Source organism: Callionymus lyra, chromosome 2, assembly GCF_982586985.1.
Source record: "Callionymus lyra chromosome 2, fCalLyr1.hap1.1, whole genome shotgun sequence".
Taxonomy (NCBI): Eukaryota; Metazoa; Chordata; class Actinopteri; order Syngnathiformes; family Callionymidae; genus Callionymus; species Callionymus lyra.
Window position 1 is genome coordinate 44681865 of NC_141819.1, and position 22392 is coordinate 44704256.

Genomic DNA, 22392 nt, shown 5'->3' on the forward strand with positions numbered 1-22392 from the left:
CACCATGTGCAATTTTATTGAAGCAAAAACAAAGTGCTGATGTCACCAAAATGGAGTTAAAAGGTTAAAATTAATTTTCAACAGGAAGTATAATAAATAAATGATAAAAACATTGGTGCTGCTTCATCGTAGTGACCACTAATATGAGATTTAAAAAGCATCAGTATGTCCCACTTGAGCACTCAGTAGGAGAAAGTCCCCCAGTCCCCTGCGCCATTGCGTCTGAACTGGTTCCCATGAATGGAAGCAAAGATTTTATGTTCCATTAGGTCCTCAGCCGCCTGTCTACAGGTCACCTCCTTGTTCTTGCTCAACTGCCGACAGAAATTAATCTTAAAGCTGGGGGCCCCGTCATCACCGCCATCAATCTCTGCTGCAGGAAGCTCAGATAGGCAAGGTGGTACAGGAGCCAGCCTGGTCTGGTCTACTTCCACGTTCTGTCCTTCTTTGTTAGATTCCTCTGCGGATACACAGATTGCATTTTAACACACGTTCTGCCTAGAGTAGTTTAAATAAGAGCCAAGCAGATAAATGAATACTTAACCTTTCTCGCCACTGCTTCCTTTGACTAAAATGACTCCATAACCTTCATTATTGTGGATGATGTTGTTCTCCATGGTGATAGAAGGCATCACATCCTCAGCAAAGTCCTGAGTATGAGACTCAGTTTTATTTTTTATTTCCCCAATAAGAAATGTATTAAGCTCCACAGTTTGCACCTTGATGAGAATCCCATCTTTGCAGTGGTGGATGCCATTCCCCACCAGCTGACACACACTGCCTGGGTAGATCTCGACCCCAGCCCCCTGTCCACACACAAACACACCCCAAATTGATTGGAACAATTTAAAATGCAAATGAAAGTTTGGGTCATTTGGGGAAAAAACAAAAACAACAGCTAATAATGTATCCATTATTTAATTAGTTGCATGACCACTACTTAGAAGCGTTTTAATGCATCTCATCAATTCAAAGACATTTTACCGCATCCAATTTATGAGAAGAAAAATGTACCTTGGAACCATAAAGGTCACACATGTTCATTGTGAGGCGAGCAGAACTGCGAAGAATGACACCTGTTGTGTTGCACTGTAAGACACAATTCTCCATTGTAAGGGAGCCAAGTCGCACACCTGGAGACCAGAAAAAATGTTAGACTGAGGGCATGTTCGACATGGTGTTGGAGGTGCAACCCACAACTCACTGAGGATGCCTTCAATTGCATCATGCTGGATTAACTTAATGTTGGACAGTCTCACATCAGCTCCAGTTGACTCCACAAATGAATTTCCTTTGCTTTGTTTCTCAATGATGACATCATCAGGAAGACCATAGCCTGATAGCACAACATTAGAGTCAAACAAAACAGCAGCTGCCCAAGCGATCTGCATGTGAGCTGAACCTTTGTATTATTTTGTTGTTAAAGCACATTGTGACCCTGGTATGTGAAAAGTGCTTTACCTTCTAAAGTGACAGAGTCTGGCAGACAAATGGAGCTGGTCACACGGTAAACTCCAGGGAGCACAATCACCATGTCACCTTCATAGCAGGAATCCACTGCAGATAAAGGGTCTCTGTGGAACTGGATTAGACAGACTCAATTAGATAAACATGGGTTATACATCTGAAGCCAGTTGTTTTTTGTATACATTGAACTGGTAGGAGGATAAATGGAAAACTTAATTTTATCATTAATAGATTGTCTTTATTGATCCTAATTATAAACACACATTGGGTCTTCAGTGCAATATGTAATGTTGAACAGCATTCTTTTTTTTCTCCATTTGTAAACACAGCGCGTAAACATGAGGTCAGCCGCCTGCCCATTTTCTTCTACAGGTTACTGAAAAGTAGTACTCGAGGTTTAATTTATAATTAATTTATTAATTTGTCTCAGAGTAAACAGGACGTCATGGTTATGGATTGGCACCGTTTGTTGTTGCAGACAATGTATACCAGCTGCTAAATAGCTATGTTAACCGGTAACCCAAGGAACAGCTAATAATCAAACATTTGTCTGAGATGACTCTACCCAACTGCATGATACAGTGTGCAAATGCATATTAGAAGAGAGGAAATATATAAAATTGAGGTTTCACAACAGATTGATAGAGCTGTGGTGTTTCTGCAGGATGCGTCTCTTCTAGTTTGAGTAATTTATTTGGCTACATGTCAGCTGCCAATACCTGCCAAAACACAGTGTTCCCTCCCTGTTGCCTACCTTTGTCCAGGAGAAGCCAAGGGTGACATATGATTGATCATCTTCTGCCTATTCCCAATAATTGATTAAAACAAACTGTTAGCTAGCTAATAAATATTTAAGAATTTAACACTTTCTATCTTGTTTATGAATGCATCGAAAACATATAAGACATAACAATGCCTTTATAAGATACATTATACAACCGTTGCGCAACTGTGCGTAAGTCTCTTACCAAGTATATATTTTAGTATAGTAGAATTGTCTCACACTAAGATGCAATCACCCGAACAATATAGGAACTTGTTTTAAATCTTGATTCTAGAGACAAATTTCAGATAAAACAAGCTTTTTTCATGCCAAAAGGTTAAGCTGATGTGTTCGTTTGTAAAACATGAATCATCTCGTTTCAAAAATAACTTGAAAACGTGACACTGCAGGTAAACAAACAATTCACACTTTGTGCCAATAAATGCAGTGTGGTCATTTCTTCTACTATTTTTCCTATCAAATTTCAAGATCCTGTGAGGCTTAAATATATTGCCTTGAGAAAGTTTATCAAAAGAATATTCACTTTTACACTTGGAGTTGTTGCACCTGATAAAAGTAAAAAATGTTTTTGAGTGTTAAAGACAGTAATAAGACCGTCAAGTTTAGTAACAACAATATAATGTTATTAATAACTCCATATCCTGTGAATACCTTATTTGAGCATCATTCATGTTATAGGTTGACATAGGCTTGGTGGAAGACGTTATGACTGTTAAAATTATCTAATACATTTATAATTTATATAAATGATATCTTCATTGAAAATGTTACCCAAGAATCTACAGAAAACTTGTCACATGTCAGGTTAGTCCATCTACTATTTAAACTGGGTTTGGCCTATTCAGGTAGTACATGATTGATTTATTAGTTTATAAAAGCTTGACTTCACCAAAATATTTGTTGAAAAAGAAATACATTCCTGTGGCACACAACTTCTGAACCTTTTCTTGGAATTAACTCATGCTTCATTCAAGTCAGTCTTCAGTACAAATGTTAGGCATTTCAACTTTCGTTGTTCAAATCACTAAATCTACTTTATTTTTTATGGAATCATCCTCTTTGGAACAATGTGAAATATGGTCCAGTAGCATTCTGACATCACCTGAATATCCGTGTCATCTGTGGAGCATTGTTGATTCAGACGGTCATTGAGCAGCGACTGGAGCTGCTGGCTGGTGCAGGAGGTACAAACCACATGTACTACCTTAATGCGAGATTCTCGCTTCCCTCGACTTTGCACACACAGTGTCGGAGAGTTGCCCTTGTATGCTAAAACATACCTGGAAATAAGAAGGAACAAGTGATTTATGGGCCACAGAATGAATTGTTAGGAAGAAAAATTGTTGTTTATATACCTCAGTAAAGGGTTCTCAATAATGTAGAGCTTTCTCTTAAGAGTTTCATGCTGATGGAACAGCTTCAGACCCTCCACCATGGACACATTGTCCAGCTCCGAGTCAGAGTCACTGCTGAGGCCATTACGCAACACGGCAAATTGCTGGAAACACTTGGTGCAGTCTTTCAGCAGCAACTGGTACTCTGACACAAGGCCAGCTGGGACCCGATCCTCCAGGATATCATAGTACCTAAAGAGTATGATATTTGGTCACACTTAACATGAAGGTCTACAGTTTAATTTGTTATAAACTCATTCAAAACACAATATGACCATTCAGCTTAATAGGGGATTTTTGGGCCATTTATAATCATGCGTTAAAACAAGGTTTATTTTCAATACGTGGTGGAATTATTGCATTATAATTCCAGTGTTTGTAATGTTTTACAATTAAATGTCAAAGTTACTAAAGTCAAACATTATAATAACTTTAGAACTTCTCACATAACAACCTTAAAATAAATGACAAGGCTGTATTGTGCCATTACAGATACAAATGTTTTTGGGTATTGATTCACGGTTGGAACATGTGTTCAGAGTGAAATCCTATGTTATTTGTAACTACAAGACTGTTCCTACTTAAAGTTATATTTATAAAATGCATGGTAACTTATAACAAATAAGTTGCCATGCAGCATCATAAACTATAATAACTGCTTTCAATTATACGTGAGGCCTTCATATAAAGTATTAGCATATTTCTAATAAAACACAGGCTACAGATTGAACTTAAACTAAACCATCAAGTGGGTCAGGTGTTACGTACAGCCTCAGACGAGGTTCCACACAACGGACAAAGTAGTCAAAGTCATCATCCTCATCTTCTTCATCCCACTGCCTCCAGATATGCCTGTAGAAAAACCTGAAACAAGAAAATAAGTGAAGGAGCACAAATGCTGCGGTTCACACTAAAACACAGAGAATGCACAGCAAAAGTAAAAAAGCACATTTAAATAAAAGTACTAGAAAGCATAGAGATCGTTTATCTCCCATGGCATCTTCTGGGTATAACACAGCCCAACTTGCATAACATTTCCTCCTTTGAATACGTCATCCTTTAAACAAAATTAAAATATAGACTGTATATACATTTGAATCACTTTCTTCTTTGGTGGGAAACAGACAGCATACAACTGTGGTCCCTTACTGCCACTGGATGTGTTTTTGCAGTGCATTGTGGGTGACATACAGATCTGGAGTGAACAATCAATCAGTCAGTCTATCGCTTTGTCCTTGATGGTGGATTTAAAGTTCACTTCAGCTTATTTTAGACATGGATCTATTAACCTTATATTAAGGATCTATTATCCTTAAGATAGAGCTGGGGATTAGACCAAAGGCGAGTGCTTAGGGCAAGAGAGCAAGGGCACACAAGTACTGAAGTGTTGATATGCATCCAAAATGTAATAATTAAATAGACTACACAGTCTCACCTGAGATGCTCTATGGCCAGAGCTGTCATGTCAAAGGTTCCAGTCTCATCAAAGACCACCTGAAGCTCCAAAAGTGAGACTCTTTTTTGTGTGGCTTCCAGTAGGGTCTTCATTGACTCCTCGTCAAGTTCACAGCCTCTGGTCTCGTACTGTAGCGGTTCCACCAAGCAGACACTGGCCCTAAGTTCACTGAAGTCCACATCAATAACCTGAAATGAATATTAGCTTAATGAAAATTCATCCTCTGAATTATATTCTTTTCACTTAATTTCATCAATGCTGAAAATCTCCAGCTCAAAGTGACACAAAAGTGGTGCCTGGTTATAGTGTTCCCTGTTGACATTCAAATACTTATGTGATGGTGCCTTTATAGAAATGTTTTTCCAAGACCAGGACCAGAGGAGAGAAATCCTTCCAGGCTGTTGCTCCTAAGCTTTGGAATGATCTTCCTCTCCCTCTGCGCTTGATGGAGTCTACTGACTCCTTCAAGAAACATCTAAAAAAATTGCTATTTGTGCAGGCCTTGATATTCTGAGACTCCCGTCTTTGTCTCGTGGCTTGGACAAATGAAGATCTCCTGAGTCTGAAGAGACTTTGTCGAAAGACTGAGCGTCTCTGGAAGTCTACTAAACTTGAGGTGCACAGACTTCACCTCAGGGATCTGTTGACTTCTTACAATAAGATGGTAGAAACTGCTAGATCTGATTACATCAGAAAACTGGTAGCAGCAAATAGGAAAAACCCCAAAGTTTTGTTTGACACGATTAATTCTCTCGTGTCTCCTGCTCCTCAAATCACGCCGGTCTTCTGTGAAGCTGACAGCAATGCATTGTTGAGATTTTTCATTGACAAAATTAAATTGATCAAAGAGAAAATCTCTCCCCCTTTGTTGGGAACCCCTACTGTCTCTGAGCCCATCTCCTCCTCTTGGTCATCCTTCACTGCTGTATCTTTGGGTGATATTTCAGCACTAGTGAACAAGATGAAACCCTCCTCTTGCTCAGATGACGTCCTTCCTTGTAGGCTTTTTATCAAAGTATTTGATGTAATTGGCCCCTGGGTTACCAATATGGTGAACCTCTCCCTTTCCACAGGGGTTTTTCCCAATGCATTTAAACATGCCATTGTGGAGCCTCTGCTCAAAAAACCAGGCTTAGACCCAACTGACCTCAGTAATTTCAGGCCTATTTCTAAGCTCCCTTTCTTGTCCAAGATCTTGGAGAAGGTGGTGTCCGAGCAGCTGTCTTTGTTCCTGGATCAGAGCGACATCCATGAGAAGTTTCAGTCTGGCTTCCGTAAACATCACTCTACGGAGACAGCTTTATTGAAAGTGTCCAGTGACATCATGATGTCGGCTGACTCTGGTAAATTCACTGTTCTGGTTCTCTTGGATCTGTCGTCAGCCTTTGACACAGTTGATCACCAGATCCTGCTGAGAAGACTAAGGGATGAAGTGGGACTGTCTGGGTCTGTGTTAGAATGGTTCTCATCTTACCTTTCTGGGCGCAGTTTTAGTGTATCTGCCAATCAAATGAGGTCTGAATCGGCAGATCTGTTGTGTGGAGTCCCTCAAGGTTCTGTTCTGGGTCCTTTATTGTTTTTGCTGTACTTGATTCCCCTTGGTAAAATCATTCAGAGATTTCCAGATGTTTCTTATCACATTTTTGCTGATGACATCCAGCTCTACTGCTCTTTTGATCCAACTGAGCCCCAAAGGCTGAACAGCTTAGTCAATTGTTTGCTAGAAATCAAACAATGGCTGAGTGAAAACACTTTACAGCTTAATGTGGACAAAACTGAAACTCTGGTGATTGCTCCTGATGATAAGATTCCAGGGTTGAGTCAGTACTTGGGTGACTTAGGTCAGTCTGTCAAACTGAGCCTGAGAAACCTGGGTGTTGTATTTGATAAAGACATGTCTCTTGTTCAACACTGCAGAAAACTGACCAGAAACTGTTTCCTTCAACTGAGAAGAATCTCTAAACTTAGGAAAATGTTGTCACAACATGATCTGGAGCTTGTAATCCATGCGTTTGTTTCTTCTCGTCTGGACTATTGTAACAGTTTGTTTTCATGTCTTAACAAGAAGGATGTGTCTCGTCTGCAGTTGATTCAGAACTCTGCAGCGAGAATTCTGACTCGCTCAAGTAGGAGAACTCACATTTCTCCGATCCTTAATACTCTTCACTGGCTTCCAGTTTCTTTCAGGATCAACTTTAAAATTCTGGTTCTTACTTTCAGAGCTATTCATGGTCAGGCTCCTCCTTACATCACTGATCTGATCCAGCCTTACACCCCAGCTCGGTCTCTGAGGTCTGTGGATCAGAATCTACTTATGGTTCCACGCACACGGCTCAGGACCAGAGGAGAGAAATCTTTTCAGGCTGTTGCTCCTAAGCTTTGGAACAATCTTCCTCTCTCTTTGCGCTTGATGGAGTCTACTGACTCCTTTAAGAAACATCTTAAGACGTTTCTATTTGTTCAGGCTTTTCCTTGAATTTCTCGAACTCCTGTGTTGTTCTCGGTGTTGTCTTGATCTTTGAAGTATGTACTGTTTTGAGTATTGTTTTGATTGTTAAAGCGCTTTGTGACCCTGGTCTCGAAAAGCGCTATATAAATAAATATTACTTACTTACTTACTTACCTTTTAAATATGTATTTTATTAAGTTTTGCTTTGATTGTTTAAGCAATTTGTGACCGTGGTTTGGGAAATTGTTCTATAAATTTAAATTACTTACTTAAATGCATTTTTAAACTAGTCATGTTTGGGTTTTTTTCGGGTTTTATTTAAAGCATCTTGTGACTACCAAAAAAAACATTATTGTAATATAAGGTAAGGTAAAACTTTATTGATTAAATTGTTTTTTTCCAATAGCCAATACATACAGCACATTTTTATAAAAAATAAAAAATAAATCAATCAAAATAAAGAAAAAAAGGACACAATTACACAATCTAAGTCTAAAGATAAAGACAAAGAACATAGATCAAAGAAAAACAACAAAGACCAACATAGAACAGAACATCCAGATACTCCACTCCTGCCCCCGAACTCAGAATTGTACAATTTAATAGCCCGAGGAATGAATGAGTCCTTGAGTCTATTTGTTTTGCACCTGGGAAGGAGCATTCTTGCACTCATTCTGCTTCTCTGCTCACTGATGACAGTGCTGAGAGGATGACTGTCATCGTCCATGATGGACAGTAGTTTGTTCAATGATCTCCTCTCAGCGACTGTCACCAGTGAGTCCAGCCTCATTCCAACCACAGAGCCAGCCCTCCTGTCCAACCTGTTGACACTCCTCTTGGACACATTTCCACCCCAACACACCACAGCATAGAACAGGACGCTGGCCACCACAGACTGGTAGAACATGTAGAGGAGCTTCTTGCAGATGTTAAATGATCGAAGCCTCCTCAGAAAGTACAGTCTACTCTGAACATTCTTATATAATAATAAATACAAATGCATGCTCACACAAACACTGCGATCAATGTATTCAAAGGGGAAGAAAAGACCAATTTAAGTGAATGAGACTCAATGAACCAAGTCGAGAAAATAACCGTCACTATTGAAACATGCCCTCACGACTGTGCCCGTGATGTGGATGAGATTTGCCTGCAGAACAGTGGACATTCTCCTCACCCTAAGCAGGTCTATGAAGGTTAGTGCCTATGCAGTAACAACTACAATGTGGGCCAAAGAGACATTTTTCAATTAAACTTAACATTACGAGTAAAATCCCCTGAAAGGTTGGGTTTATTTTACCCTTAAGAGTTTATTGATTCAATCAAATGGATTATTTCGTGGCTTCCCCCATTTGTTTTGGAATTTCACACATTTGTTTTTAGTTGAGAGACATAAAACTAAGCTTGAAAGAAGAAAGTTTTTTAATCTTACCTCAACCAAGACATCTGAGACATCAGTAGTCCACAGGGCTTGCCAATCACATGGGTCCAATACCTTCCTCAAGTAATCAGAGATAAACGGCTTTACTTCTGATGGTTTACAGTCTCCTACAGTTGGATACAGAAACCAGAGGCAAAATGTCTTAACAACAAAGGTATGAGATTAAAATTTAAAAAAAAAAAGGTATTTATCTACATAACACAATTCATGTATATCTATAGCATGACAAAAATCACAGTAGATTTACCGAGCATGTAGTCCTGATAGGCTTTAAAACGCTCGTAGAATAGCAGGTGAGAAGTTTGAAAGGTGTCTGGGAGATCTGAAGCAAAACCTGGGTGGAGCTCTCGTCTCTGCAACCGAGTCCCAGGTGTGACCATACTGTAGTCGTCTGTGTCAGTGTCCTCACCACTCTCCTCATCATTTTCTTCTTAAGGAAACATAGCATAAAACAATTATCACAGAGACCATCCATAGAGACTTGGGTAACATCCTCAAGCATGTCGAAGGTTTTAATGGATAAATAGACTTTCCAAATATATATGGTATTAACTATATAGCATAATATAAAAATGTATATATGAATGCAAGCAAATATGTTTATATCTACCATCTATTTTATGAGTGTTATTTAATTTAAATCTCAGATGGAAGAGAGGTTGGCCCGAATCTAAGAAGGTGCAGGTTCTATCCCAACTCCAGATACAATTTTGTCATGGACCTATGCAAGACATTCAATCCTATAGGTAAGAACGGTCATTTATTGTCCTCTATATCTATAAATACTGAGTTCTGGTCATTTTAAGATATTTAAGGAGGTATCCGTCTGAGAAATCACAATAAACAATGTTACTATAATAATCAAACATCAGATACAGCGAATGTAGATGTCACAAGTGTTCCCAGAATCTTCTCCAGCTCAGAACTCATGGATTTATTTCTGTATTACTGACTTTCATTGTCTTTTTATTATAGATCTTTATTTGGGTTAACATTCGGAGGTTTGCTGAAATTGCATCGATATACTACAGTCAAGCATTAAAGCCACTGTCATCGTATTTTTAACCTTTCGAGACAAGTTAGTCAATGTAATAGAATTTGAATTAACCGTTTAAAGCAGGGGACTTCAAACAAGTCCTCAAAGGGCTGGGGTGGTGAAGGTTTCTGTTCCAACCGATCAAGCATATGCAGTTTAACCAGTTAGCTGCTTCCATATGAAACCAGCAACACCAGACTGAATATGACCTGCCATCACTCCAAAAACACTGATAGGGTTAAAAGCTCTGATACGTTCAAAGCAATACATTGTCACTATACGAAATATTTTGGTTGAGAGCACTGTTGAGTGAATGTAGCAAACAATTGTACTTCCTTCAGTATGGTATCCAGTCAGTTTAGGCAAAACAACACAAGAACAAGGCTCTACCGACCTGGTGTTTGTATGTCCATAGTCTTCGTCTCTGCAAACCTGCTCTCCTGCTCTAGCTCGACGCTCTCTGACGAAGCCATGTGATTCCGGCTTTCAACATACACCTTTTCTCCAGAGGTTTTATCTTGTTCTGCCTCCATATAGACTTGACTGGAGGGTGTGCCAGGCGAATACAAGTAGCTAACAGCTGACAGCTGCGGAAATGCCGCCACTACTTTCAAACTTTCCCCGGTCAACTAAGAACGCACCTTCTGGCAACGCCCCTTTACTTCCGTGTTCATGGCGTCCCCCATTAGGGTGGTGCAGCACCACCTAGAGGATCGGCGAAGAACAGCAGGCCCAAGAACTGGCACCAGGAGCCACCCAGAAACGAATCTATCATCACTCTTGACAAAGAACAAGTATATAAACTCTAGCGTCATCTAGGGTCCGATTTTTTATAATGTCGCTCAACCGTTGACAGTAAGATATCAAATTCAGAAAGCGTTGTAAACAGAAGAAAAATAATATAAATGGAATAAAATGAAGTTCATAAAATACAATACATTTAAATTAAAAATTGTTTTAACAACAAGTTGGCATATAAATATTATTGGCATAAAGTGACTTAAAGCATCTCTAGGTAGTTTGGGTACCATAATATTTTTGTAATCAAATATTTTCATAAAACTTGTGATGACACATGAACTTAAAACTAGTTCATATACCGTGGCTTTAGGTGTTTTGTGTGATTTTTATTTTCACTGTAAAAGTTCTGGGGGATGGTGTGCACATGCTTTATATCGCGCTAGTTGTGGTGGTAAAGTTTTATTTTTTTATTATTAAATTTTATTTACAAAGCCGTGATAACTCATATTTTATTATCCACAATCTGATTCATTACCTCATCGGTATCCATCCTTCATCCAGAAAAATCCTCAGACTGCTGCAAACTGGGACATAGCAACTTTTGCGACGTTTAACAAGTGCTGACGGGAAATGTGGTTCCCGTCGGGCTAAACACTACCAGTTTAGACCACTGGCGTCGCTCGACTTCAAATCGCCTAGAATCGCTTTAAATGAATTAATATTATTGCTAAGGAGAGCAGACAGGTAGGAAAGGTTATGGAATTGGGATGCTTTTGGCCTCAATGATGAGAAGTACAAAGAGGGGAGACAGACACAGCTATGATCCTGTCCATTTTTTTTTTAACATTTTGAACTTTACCGGGCTCGACCTATGCAACTCAGTTTTTCAAGCTGTGGGAATCATTTAGGTGGAGTGATTAGTTCCTTTCCATCTACAATACTGCAGAAAATGTACATCTGATAGTGGGCTCCACTTGGTTGTGCTGTACCCTTGTTTGCCGTTAAGCAGGATGGCCTTTTTCTACCCATTCTATGCTTTAAGATGAAAGACCTGGATTTGATTTGAGTGGTATTTACTCTCACAATCAAACATACCTCACTGTAAACATTTCTCTTGCAGAATCTCTACAACCTGTATTAAAATTATTTTTTCCCCAAATACTTCTGAATCAATACGTTAATCTATATCGTAGAATGTGACCTAGTCTGTCCAGATTCATCAGTAATTATAAAAAGGGACACTAAAATAAGAAAAATAACTATATGGGTAATTCCTTGTTAATAATCAGGTCATTGAATGGTGTAAAATCAGCACAAAGAGAAAAATATGCAGATGTCTGGATTGTTAGGTGACTTGTGTGTATAGTTGTTCAAATATTCATATGATCAGTAAATAATCAGTTAAATTCAATTACATGTATTATGTTGCTATGAATATAAATGTAACTTAAGTCAACAACTAATGTTTGTGAGGTTAAACTTATATGTTTCTACAATTTTGGAATATTCAGCATCTCAAAAAATATCAACAAATTAAAAAAAAACTTCAACTTATTTTGAGATGTTACTGTATAATTTGATTTTGATAATATTAATACAAAAATTACCTCAAATAAGACATATATTTACAACACGCAAATAGGATTAAATGTTTTATTTACATTTAATCATAACAAAGTACTGGCATATATTTTAAAAGCTCATGTCGTTTTTCTTTGAAAAAAATAAAAAATGCTTTAAATGTCATTATTTACGACCGAAAGAAAACTCAACATCACTAAAGATAACAACTTTTTTTTAAATAAAATAATGTCCATGCATTTGAAATATATTGAATGATGATGATGAAACTAAATGTAATTTGATCTGTCTATCTGTGACCCTGGTCTGGAAAAGCGCTATATAATAACAATTACTTACTTACTTAGCATCAGTAACACATTTCGTTCAATTCAAATTGAAAATCTTTGACTTTGCAATATATAGGGGTTTTACCAAATCCAACATTTGCACACAAAGTAAAGTGGTTGTATTGTTTTGTACTGGATTCCAGGATATTATAATTTGTATCAATTACCCGTTTGGTCGGTTGTACTATTTAACAATAATCATGAAAATGCAAGGAGAAGCGGCTGCAATCTGAAGAACAACCGAATGTTTTTTTTTATTTATTTTTTTTTAACATTCAAGCGGATGCCCCTAAGTAGGAAGATGACAATGTGACACTTTTATATACAAGTTATCGTTCTTGCTAATTGTTCATGTTATACTGTATCCAAAACACCGGCAAAACATGTATGATATTTACAATATGTGTTATAAATGCTCTCCCATTATGATAAGAGCAATTAAGGAGTGTTTGCGTCGGTTGAATGTTATAGTCCTATTTATTTAAAATTTACAAGACGAACGTAACAGGCATTCGTTTTAGAAACTGTTCATTCATTCTAACGTAATAAAAATACATTCAACATTGATGAACAAACCAAAGACAGAAAACAAATTAACTATACAGCTGAAAAAGCGTCCCAACAAAAATAAGTCCCCAATTCCTGGTCCTCAAAAAGAGCTCCCTTTCTGTCCATATACACTTGAAAAAAAAGACAGAAAAAAAGCAAACATAAATAACCATTTCATTCAGTAACCATTTGATTAAAATATATACTGAGTTTTTAAGCGAGATTTCAACGTCTATATTGTACTTTATTAACAGTGCTGCGTTTTTTACAATAATTAATATATATTATGCTTGATTAACAATGACATCAATACACTGTACTAAATTGACAATAAATCAATATTTCTACAGTAAAAATACATTAAACTTTGTTTATTAATACTTCAAAACCTGCTGAACATTCAAATAAAGTTGGATCTTTGTCAACTATTACGTTTTTTTTATAAGAATTAATATATATATTATGCTTGATTAATAGTGACATTAATACACTGTACTAAATTGACAATAAATCAATATTTCTACAGTAAAAATACATGAAACTTTGTTCACTTGTACTTCAAAACCTGCTGAACATTAAAATAAAGTCAGATCTTTGTCAACTGTCAATTAAGGTTTTTTTTATAAGAAAATTTAATAAAATACATTGTGCACAAACATCGTTTCAAGCAAATAGAACGTCACAAATAAGTAATAAAATTATTCCAACAACCGTAAATTAATTATTTTGCAAGAATAAACGGGAAATTATAACACATCAGCAGAAAATATTTCCACCGCACAGTCTCACACACGTCTGCAGACTCTGGTCTCATCAAGTGTCGCTTCTAATCCCTAAACAGAAGTGTCTCTGGAATCTTTTGAGAGAAAAGATACTTTAATGTCACCATATCAGAGTATTTTTGAGAATCTATCAGTAATAGTTTCGTAGATCCTTCCGCGTATGACTTCTCTCTCAGTAACACCTTCACAAAAGCGCTAGTTTTTTTAAAAAGTTGCTGCTGGATCGCGGCTCACATGACGTAAAGAAATGAAATGCATTTACAAATTATTTTTCGTGAAGAAATCCAGAAATTTCCATTTATGAAATTGAAAGATAATCTTCACATATATTCACAATCTTAAGACTTTCCTATTCGTGCAGGCTTTTCGCTGATTTTCTGGGACACCTGTTTTGTCTTGGTGTTATTTTGATATTTATAGTGTTTATTTGTATTTTTTGATTGTTTAAGCGCTTTTGCGACCATGGTCTGTAAAATAATAATAATAATAATAATAAAATGACTTACTTACTTACAATAAAAGCCCTTTGAAAGTGTTCCTATGCGCACTCAATGTGCGCTGTGTTTAAATGTTTGTTTATAAAAAAATAAAAAAATAGTTTGGCATGGTTGAACTGTTTGTAGACTTAACTAGACTTCCTGAAGTTTCATGACGTTCTGATGTGTACTTTCAGAATAAAGGCCCTTTTGAAAATACTCGGTAATATGCTATATATATCAATGCTGTTTTTAAATGTTTGTATGGGGAACACAAATAATTTAGCATGGCTGAAATGACTACCTGAAGAATAGACTAAGGAAGTTTGAAGACATTCTGATGTGTACTTTCAGAATAAAGGCCCTTGGAAAATAGATTTTTCAACTGGGGGTTGTAAAGACTTCTCCGAGTTTCCGACTGTGAATTCCGACATTAGGGGACATGCACATTGGCGTTAACTGGGAAATTGTTAGTTTCCAGTTAACTCGGTATTTGTCCCAGCAATGAAACTGTAGTGTCGTCATGAAACGCCCCTCGCCTCCGCACATGCGCAGAATCGTTGTTCGGCTGACATGGCTGCTGCTTGACAGGTTTAAAACAAACGACCTCTTTTCTGTCTATCCGCCTCACGTGAGGACTGTAACTTCACTGCTAGCATTATTCCTGCTTCGTCACCGTCAGCTCGAGCTAATGGGTAGGAAGGTAACTTTAGCGACCTGCTCTCTGGACCAGTGGTCTTTAGACTTTGACGGTAACTTGGACAGGATTTTACAAAGTAAGTCACGCGCACAAGGAACGAGAGATCGCGTGCGTGTGTAAACACACTAGTCTATATTCTTTCCTCAGGTATCCACCGTGCCAAGTCCCATGGAGCCAAGTACCGACTCGGTCCTGAGCTGGAGATTTGGTATGACTGAAGAATTATTTTCACAAAACTCCTGTATGTCCTACAGGACTGTAGTCCACCTGCCTCGCTGTGGCCTCAGAAGAGTATTAAAGGATGTTGAAGAGGCTCATAACACACTTAAAACAGCCGAGGTCGTTTTGTAGAACAAGTCAAAGGTGAACTCAGCGTCAGGGGTCACCTCTTCAGTAAAGTTGTTGGCAGATTCGATCTTTGCACGTTCATAACTCACGAACGCTAAGGTGTTGAATTACAAATCGTACCTCTTTCAGAGTTACCTGCTGTATTGGGTTCAAGTGCCTTTGAACTTTAATATTTCATGGTATTGTCTTGATTAAATACACGGATCTCTATGCAGATGGGAAGCGACGCGGTGTTTATAAGTCCAACTCCTTCATTTTATGTCCTATGGTCACCATTTTAATGTGACTAAAGAAGGGCACTCGTTAATTTTTTAAATCTTTTAAATCACTATTTTCATGCAATGTTTTGTAATAACTTTTTAATTACAACTCTGATGGTCACCAAATTCATGTCACTTATGAAGTACCTTCATATCAAGTTACTACACTCATTGGTTTTTCAAATTTATTTTTGAAATTGTCCAAATCACTATTTTTATGCAATATTTCACATACATTTTGTAATAACTTTGTAATGACAGCTCTGATGGTCACTTAATTCATGTAAATTATGGAGTACCATCATATCAAGTTACTTCACTTATTTGTTTTAACTAATGATTATAGTAGCTTGACATGATGGTACTCTCTAAGTCTCTTTGCGCTTGATGGAGTCTACTGACTCCTTTAAGAAACATCTTAAGACGTTTTTATTTGTTCAGGCTTTTCCTTGATTTTCTGGAACTCCTGTTGTGTTATCAGTTTTATCTTGATATTTAAAATATATACTTTCTTGAATATTGTTTTGATTGTTTAAGCGCTTTGTGACCCTGGTCTGGAAAATAGCTATACAAATAAAAATTACTTACTTACTTACATGAATTTGGTGACCATCAGAGTTGTAATTACAAAGTTATTACAAAATGTACGTGGAAAAATTGCATAACAATATTGATATAAAACTATTTAGAGGAAATTTCTAAAAAAAAATAACGCGTGTAGTAACTTGATATGAAGGTATTTCATCATGAATTGTAATTACAAAGTTAATACAAAACATTGCATGAAAATAGTGATTTAAAAGATTTAAAAAAGAAACAAGTGTTAGAAACTAACGAGTGTGACATGAATTTGGTGACCATCAGTGCTTTCAATACGTTTATATTACATAACAGTTGTCACTAATAGGAGTTATTACAAAATGGGTAATGAATAGTGCATGTAAGAACTTAATAACTAAAACAATACACTTAAATGTAAAAAAAACAACAACGATTGGAGTGACAATATATGAAGGTTAGTTATTTGTGGAAAAAATACGTTTGAAAGAAAGTCTAGTTAAAATCACACAGTATATTTCAATACTACATTGTCATTGTGATTTGTCATTGAAAGTAATGTGTAGACGGTCCCTCATCTGGCTGCAGAGGCTCTTTCACACTATTTTTGCTGTTTACGTGCGATCAACACATTTTTTCTTCAAAAATGAGGGTGTAGTACATAGCTAGTGTAACAGTGATCAGAATAAATCGGGCTTTGTTATTTTCAATAACTTGTTAAAGTAGTATTAGAGCGCAATGATCGAATCGAGCCAACTTAACTTAAGTGGTGGCACCATCCGTTGTTGTTTGACTATAAAGTTTTTGCTAGTCAGAGTATAATGAAATCTCAAGACTACCAAAGTATTCTAGATAAAAGTGTTGCTTACTTTCAGGAATCACGGTCTCAGTCACATTTCTTAGGTCTTGCAACAGGATAATGATTCAAGTTAAAACATCCAAGAGTGGCTAAAAACAAAACACTGGACTATTCTGAAATAGCCCAGGAGCCCTGATTGAATCCATGTTAAAGATCTGTGGTGGGAGCTGAAAAATGACAGCGGGAGAATGGATACTGGAGCACTTTGCTCTGTAGGTCAACGTCCCATTTTGGTATCAGTTGAACTCGGTTAGAACCACAACGGAGCGGGTACTCAAAAAGTAACAGTTTTTAAAGGTACTGTGCTAGTGAAAATTCATTTTAACAGGGTAGAGGCGAATATTACTAAGACAAAAGTGTCATGAAGCCGTAGATTGAAGCAATAAATAAAACTTTCCTAGTCACACTGCATTTATGACCTGTCTGAGATAAGCTGAACTGAGATAGTAGAAAAAGGCCATATGACTCATATGTGATTTATTTACAAATGTTAGATATATTTTACTGTATAGACACTTTTTTGATTCAATATGTAATACAAAGATAATTATTATTACACAGTATTATTACACATGATGGCTACAATCTACGGACGGGCAAACGTGTGAAGTTTTGCTGAACTGTTCATCTATAGTAATAACAAACAGTAATGAAGTCAATTTATGAACTACAAGGTTTGTATTAACATGGTTTTTCTCTTCAGGTAATTTTGATTAAAACCTTGACTTCCTGACAATTCTACCTTTTATATTTTGATTTTCCATGTTTTTAGTGGCTACGGTTGTGCAGACCACTTCTACGAGTCAGACACATTACTCCATTGCTTCGAAGTCTTACAGAAGCTTCTGGAATCTCCTGTCACTGAGGACATCATCTGTGATGTGGGCATGTCAGTACAAACCAATGAACCGTTCATATTGTATATGTGCTATTGTTGTTCTTAAATCCTCCTTCTTTCCTCTTTCTTTCTCGCTGTCTCCCCTTTTTTCTATATTTTACTCACTCACTCAGTTTATATGGGGATGGTCCCAACTGAGACTATTGTTTCTTCTTTAAACTTTACTTTTATATCATTTCAAATTATTGTCCTCCTCATGGTCAATCGTTCCTAATCAATGAATAGAGATCTTTTGTTATCCTGATAACCAAACAGCTCTGTTGTTGTTAATATTTGCATTCATGTAATCAACCTTAACAATCATTGACCAGTGTTTTGTTCTCCTCAGGCCTATCATGCATCACAATGTACGCTACAACTGTCGAGTCCTGTTCCTCAACAAGTACGTCCAATATGCAGTCATGACTCTGAACCACAAACAGTATATTGTCACAATTATAATATCTATATTTACCGTTATAAGCCTACTATAGGTGTCAACGTCTTGTTTCTTTCTCCTTTTTTCCAGGAAGATTCTGCTTATCCGGCCTAAGTTGCAGTTGGCTCAGTCGGGCAACTATAGAGAGATGCGCTGGTTCTCACCCTGGAAAGAAAGGTTGATTATTAAAAGGATGTAATGTTTTTCCCTGCATTTAATTGTGTTATCAATATATTTCAATTATATTTGAACAAAATGCCATTAGTTTGAGGGAAGTTGTTGCCAGATTGTTGACCACATATTAATGCGTAGCCTTTTACTGTAGGTGTAAGGTTATGGGGTGTTGTATATGATGAGTTTAATGGGGTTATAATCTAAAATCTCTACACAGTTAAACATGAATTCAAAACATTTATATAAATACTTCATGACAGAATTTCATTATTTATTACTAGTTACTATAATTGATGTAAGGTATTTGGGAAATTATGATACTATCTATATTATTTTTTCATTAAAGAGAGTAATGACATACTAAAACATAATCATTATAATTAAATTGTATTTGATTTTTTTATTGTGGTTTACACAGAACCCTCACTTTTTTGAAGACTTGTTTAAATTGACTATAAAAGACATTTCCGAATTTAGTATTTCAATTTGCCCAGTGTCTGACTAACATTTAATCTTTCTTTGCACATTTATACTTCTGTAATAAATTTTCTTTTTTTCTGTTTTGAAAGGAGAGTGGATGAATATTTACTTCCTCGTATGATTCAACAGGTGACAGGACAGGTATGGAAGCTCTGATATTTAATCTAATCTTATATATCAATCCTAACTCCAATATTGAAAGAAAGCCTCTCCTTATGACTTAATTTTCCCTTCATTAGGAGACTGTTCCCTTTGGTGACTGTGTGCTGTCAACCAATGACACCTGCATAGGCACTGAGATGTGTGAGGAGCTCTGGAAAACTCGTAGGTAAAGCCGAAATTGAAGTCTCTTAAGGATTAGGAGAGCACTTGGTTAGCTTTATGTATCGTTCTAGTAGAACCTTTGTGATTTTGTGACATTATGTTTCCTCAGTCAATTAAGTTGTATTTGTACAGTGCCTTTCTAAAACAAGGGTCACAAAACAATAAAGATAGTGTGTTGAAAACAAGATGAGCAGGTCTCAAAGTTTTACCACAATACTTTTGTCTGTCCAAAGTGCACCAAAATCTCCCCCAAAAAACTGAACATGTTTTTGTTATCAGTCCACATATCCAAATGTCCTTGGATGGAATTGAAATCTTCACCAATTCTTCTGCCAGTCACCATGAGCTGCGTAAAGCGGACAACAGAATCAACCTGCTCAAGTCTACCACTAACAAGGTGGATGTCCAAGTGTAAAGGAAAACCTGCATATGTTCATTGCTCTGCCAACATTCACAACTTTGTTACTTGTGTGTTTCCAGTGTGGGGGCATTTACCTATATTCAAATCAGAGGGGTTGTGATGGAGACCGACTTTATTATGATGGATGTTCCATGGTGGCTATTAATGGTGAAATAGTGGCCCAGGGAGCACAGTTCTCTTTAAATGATGTGGTAAGTTTCACTTAGTGCTTCATTCCTGCAAGACCTAGATTTAAGTTTACCATCACTCTAAATAGTGCCATTCCACGTGTTAGCGTAAAGAGAGCTTTGAGCTTTATTTAGCTTATTTAGTATAATATAATTGTATCTTTGGCTGGCTGAGAGGCATTTGAATGCTTTATTTATTAGCGAACGGCACAATCAACCCTGTTTCCCAGTTAAAGCCTTTCACAAAGCAGGGAGGATGAGAAACATGGTTAAAACACCATAATTGAGAAATGTAAATAACTAGAGAAATTGAGAATCTCTAAGGTAGATTAAAGGGAACACATTAAAAAGTAAGCAAATTTGCAGCCACACTGAATAGAATAAAACGTACGTAAGTGTGTTCATTAGTGACACCACTTTGTGTCTCACAGGAGGTTGTGACAGTGACTCTTGACCTCGAGGATGTGCGCTGCTACAGGGGAGAAAAGTGCCATCCTCACCTGGTAAGACTATAAGAAATGTTTTCTAGTTACAACTTCAGCAGCTTCCTATTTTTAAGTTGAATGCAAACGTTTCTCACGTCTACTTTTGTGCTTTCGGAAAATCAAATATTCTTGACTATTTAACTCTTTGGTCAAATTTTATAATAAAATGCAACTGTTTCTTACTACTTTCTGTATAGTTTCATCTCATCTGCATTTGTGAACACATTAGATTCCAAATTTGACTTCCAAATTGATTCTAAAGCATTTTTGCCCTTAATTTATAACTCTTGTATATATCTTACTCCGAAATTATGGATTAATTTACTCTTTCCTTGAAAAACATTCACGCTTGTACTCTGGTATGTGGTTGCTCAATACTAGTTTCTGTCTTTCCTTAACTGGTTTTCTATTTTACAGAGTAATGATTTAGAGCCTTACCATCGAATCAAAGTGGACTTCTCCTTGACCAGTAACAACGATGTCACCATACCAACCCACGAGCCCATCACATGTCACTATTACACACCAGAAGAGGAAATCAGGTATATAGCTGCAGGATTTACCCAATCACCACAAGACAAAGCTTTCCAGTATTTTGGGGTGGGGGATTCAACTCAATCAGGCTTAAATGGGGGGCAAGGGAGACGGAAGACCCCCATTTCCCTCAAAGGTGTCCAATTTGGATGTTATTTGAACCATATGTATTTCATACAAAGCAGGATATCAACAATCACGAAAGACTGTTCTTCGCAAACTTAATGAAGCAAAGGACCTTTAAATGATACCTTTAAAGCCAACTTAAAGCCAGTTGCAAAAGTCCCAATGAAATGTGCTATATATAAAGGAAATAACCAACAAGACTATCAAGGAATTGCCTCAACAATATCATCCAAGCTTTATGACTTTATCAGGAAGATGGCCTCAAGAGATAAAACATTTAGTGAATGTCTAAGAGAACGGAAACTGACATAAGAGGAACTAGAGAAACCAGCATACATGGAACGATGGAACGCCATTACCAAGTAGCTGGTATAGTGTACAGGAAATTTTTTTCATAATATCTAGATGATAAGAAAAATGCATATTTTGTGATGAGGTTTAACTCATTTACATAAGCCAAAGATATTTGTAAGAAATCTTGCAAAATATAGCTGCAAGGGTAAGTAAGTAAGTAAGTAATGGTTATATCTACAGCGCCTTTCTAGACCAGGGTCACAAAGCGCCTTAACAATCAAAAACAATACACAGTTAAAACCATATACTATAAAAGGTAGAGACACATAAGACAAACACAGGAGTCCCAAAAATCCATCAAGCGCAGAGAGAGAGGAAGATCGTTCCAAAACTCGGGAGCAACAGCCTGGAAGGATTTCTCTCCTCTGGTCCTGAACCGTTTGCGAGGAACCATCAGCAGATTCTGATCCACAGACCTCAGAGCCCAAGCCCTGGTGTAAGGCTGGATCAGATCACTGATTAGTTAGAGCCTGACCATGAATCGCATTGAAATTTAAAATCCGAATCTTCAAATTGATCCTTAAGGATCAGGGAAATGTGAGTTCTTCTACTAGAGGAGCAATAACCAGAGTTTCAGTTTTGTCCACATTTAGCTGCAAATTGTTTTTACTTAGCTATGTTTGATTTCTAGCAAACAATTGAATAAACTGTTCAGCCTCTGGGATTCAGTTGGTTCAAATGAGCATGAATATAATCAGATCTGGCAGTTTCCACCATCTCATTGTATGAGAAGTTGAAGTTTAGTGGACTTCCAGAGACACTCAGTCTTTGGACAAAGTCTCTTCAGACTCAGGAGATCTT

At 37.0% G+C, this 22392-nt stretch overlaps 2 protein-coding genes across 3 annotated transcripts in view; one reads left to right on the forward strand and one right to left on the reverse strand.

The window, feature by feature from the left end:
* Positions 1–17346, reverse strand: shcbp1 (SHC SH2-domain binding protein 1). Of its 2 annotated transcripts, none has more exons than XM_087785452.1 (14): positions 17221–17346; positions 9239–9421; positions 8983–9098; positions 5081–5289; positions 4414–4509; positions 3607–3837; positions 3354–3531; positions 2222–2269; positions 1462–1582; positions 1205–1336; positions 1015–1133; positions 720–806; positions 545–650; positions 1–460 (listed from the first exon to the last, which is right to left on the reverse strand). In XM_087785452.1, the coding sequence occupies exons 2-14, from the start codon at positions 9369–9371 to the stop codon at positions 183–185; spliced, it is 1854 nt and encodes a 617-aa protein (XP_087641578.1). In that variant the 5' UTR covers positions 9372–9421; positions 17221–17346; the 3' UTR covers positions 1–182. The 2 variants fall into 2 exon arrangements, with proteins under 2 accessions (XP_087641578.1, XP_087641577.1); XM_087785451.1 differs by lacking the exon at positions 17221–17346 and adding an exon at positions 10422–10621.
* The window catches only part of nadsyn1 (NAD synthetase 1), a 17919-nt gene continuing 10580 nt past the window's right edge, over positions 15054–22392 (forward strand). Inside the window, exons 1-11 of the mRNA XM_087785450.1 lie at positions 15054–15261; positions 15333–15393; positions 17983–18099; positions 18437–18490; positions 18617–18703; positions 19270–19321; positions 19420–19508; positions 19784–19901; positions 19985–20116; positions 20524–20595; positions 20995–21119. Of these exons, the coding sequence (XP_087641576.1) occupies positions 15177–15261; positions 15333–15393; positions 17983–18099; positions 18437–18490; positions 18617–18703; positions 19270–19321; positions 19420–19508; positions 19784–19901; positions 19985–20116; positions 20524–20595; positions 20995–21119 (992 nt within the window). The 5' untranslated portion in view covers positions 15054–15176. The remainder of the gene's footprint in view (positions 15262–15332; positions 15394–17982; positions 18100–18436; positions 18491–18616; positions 18704–19269; positions 19322–19419; positions 19509–19783; positions 19902–19984; positions 20117–20523; positions 20596–20994; positions 21120–22392) is intronic.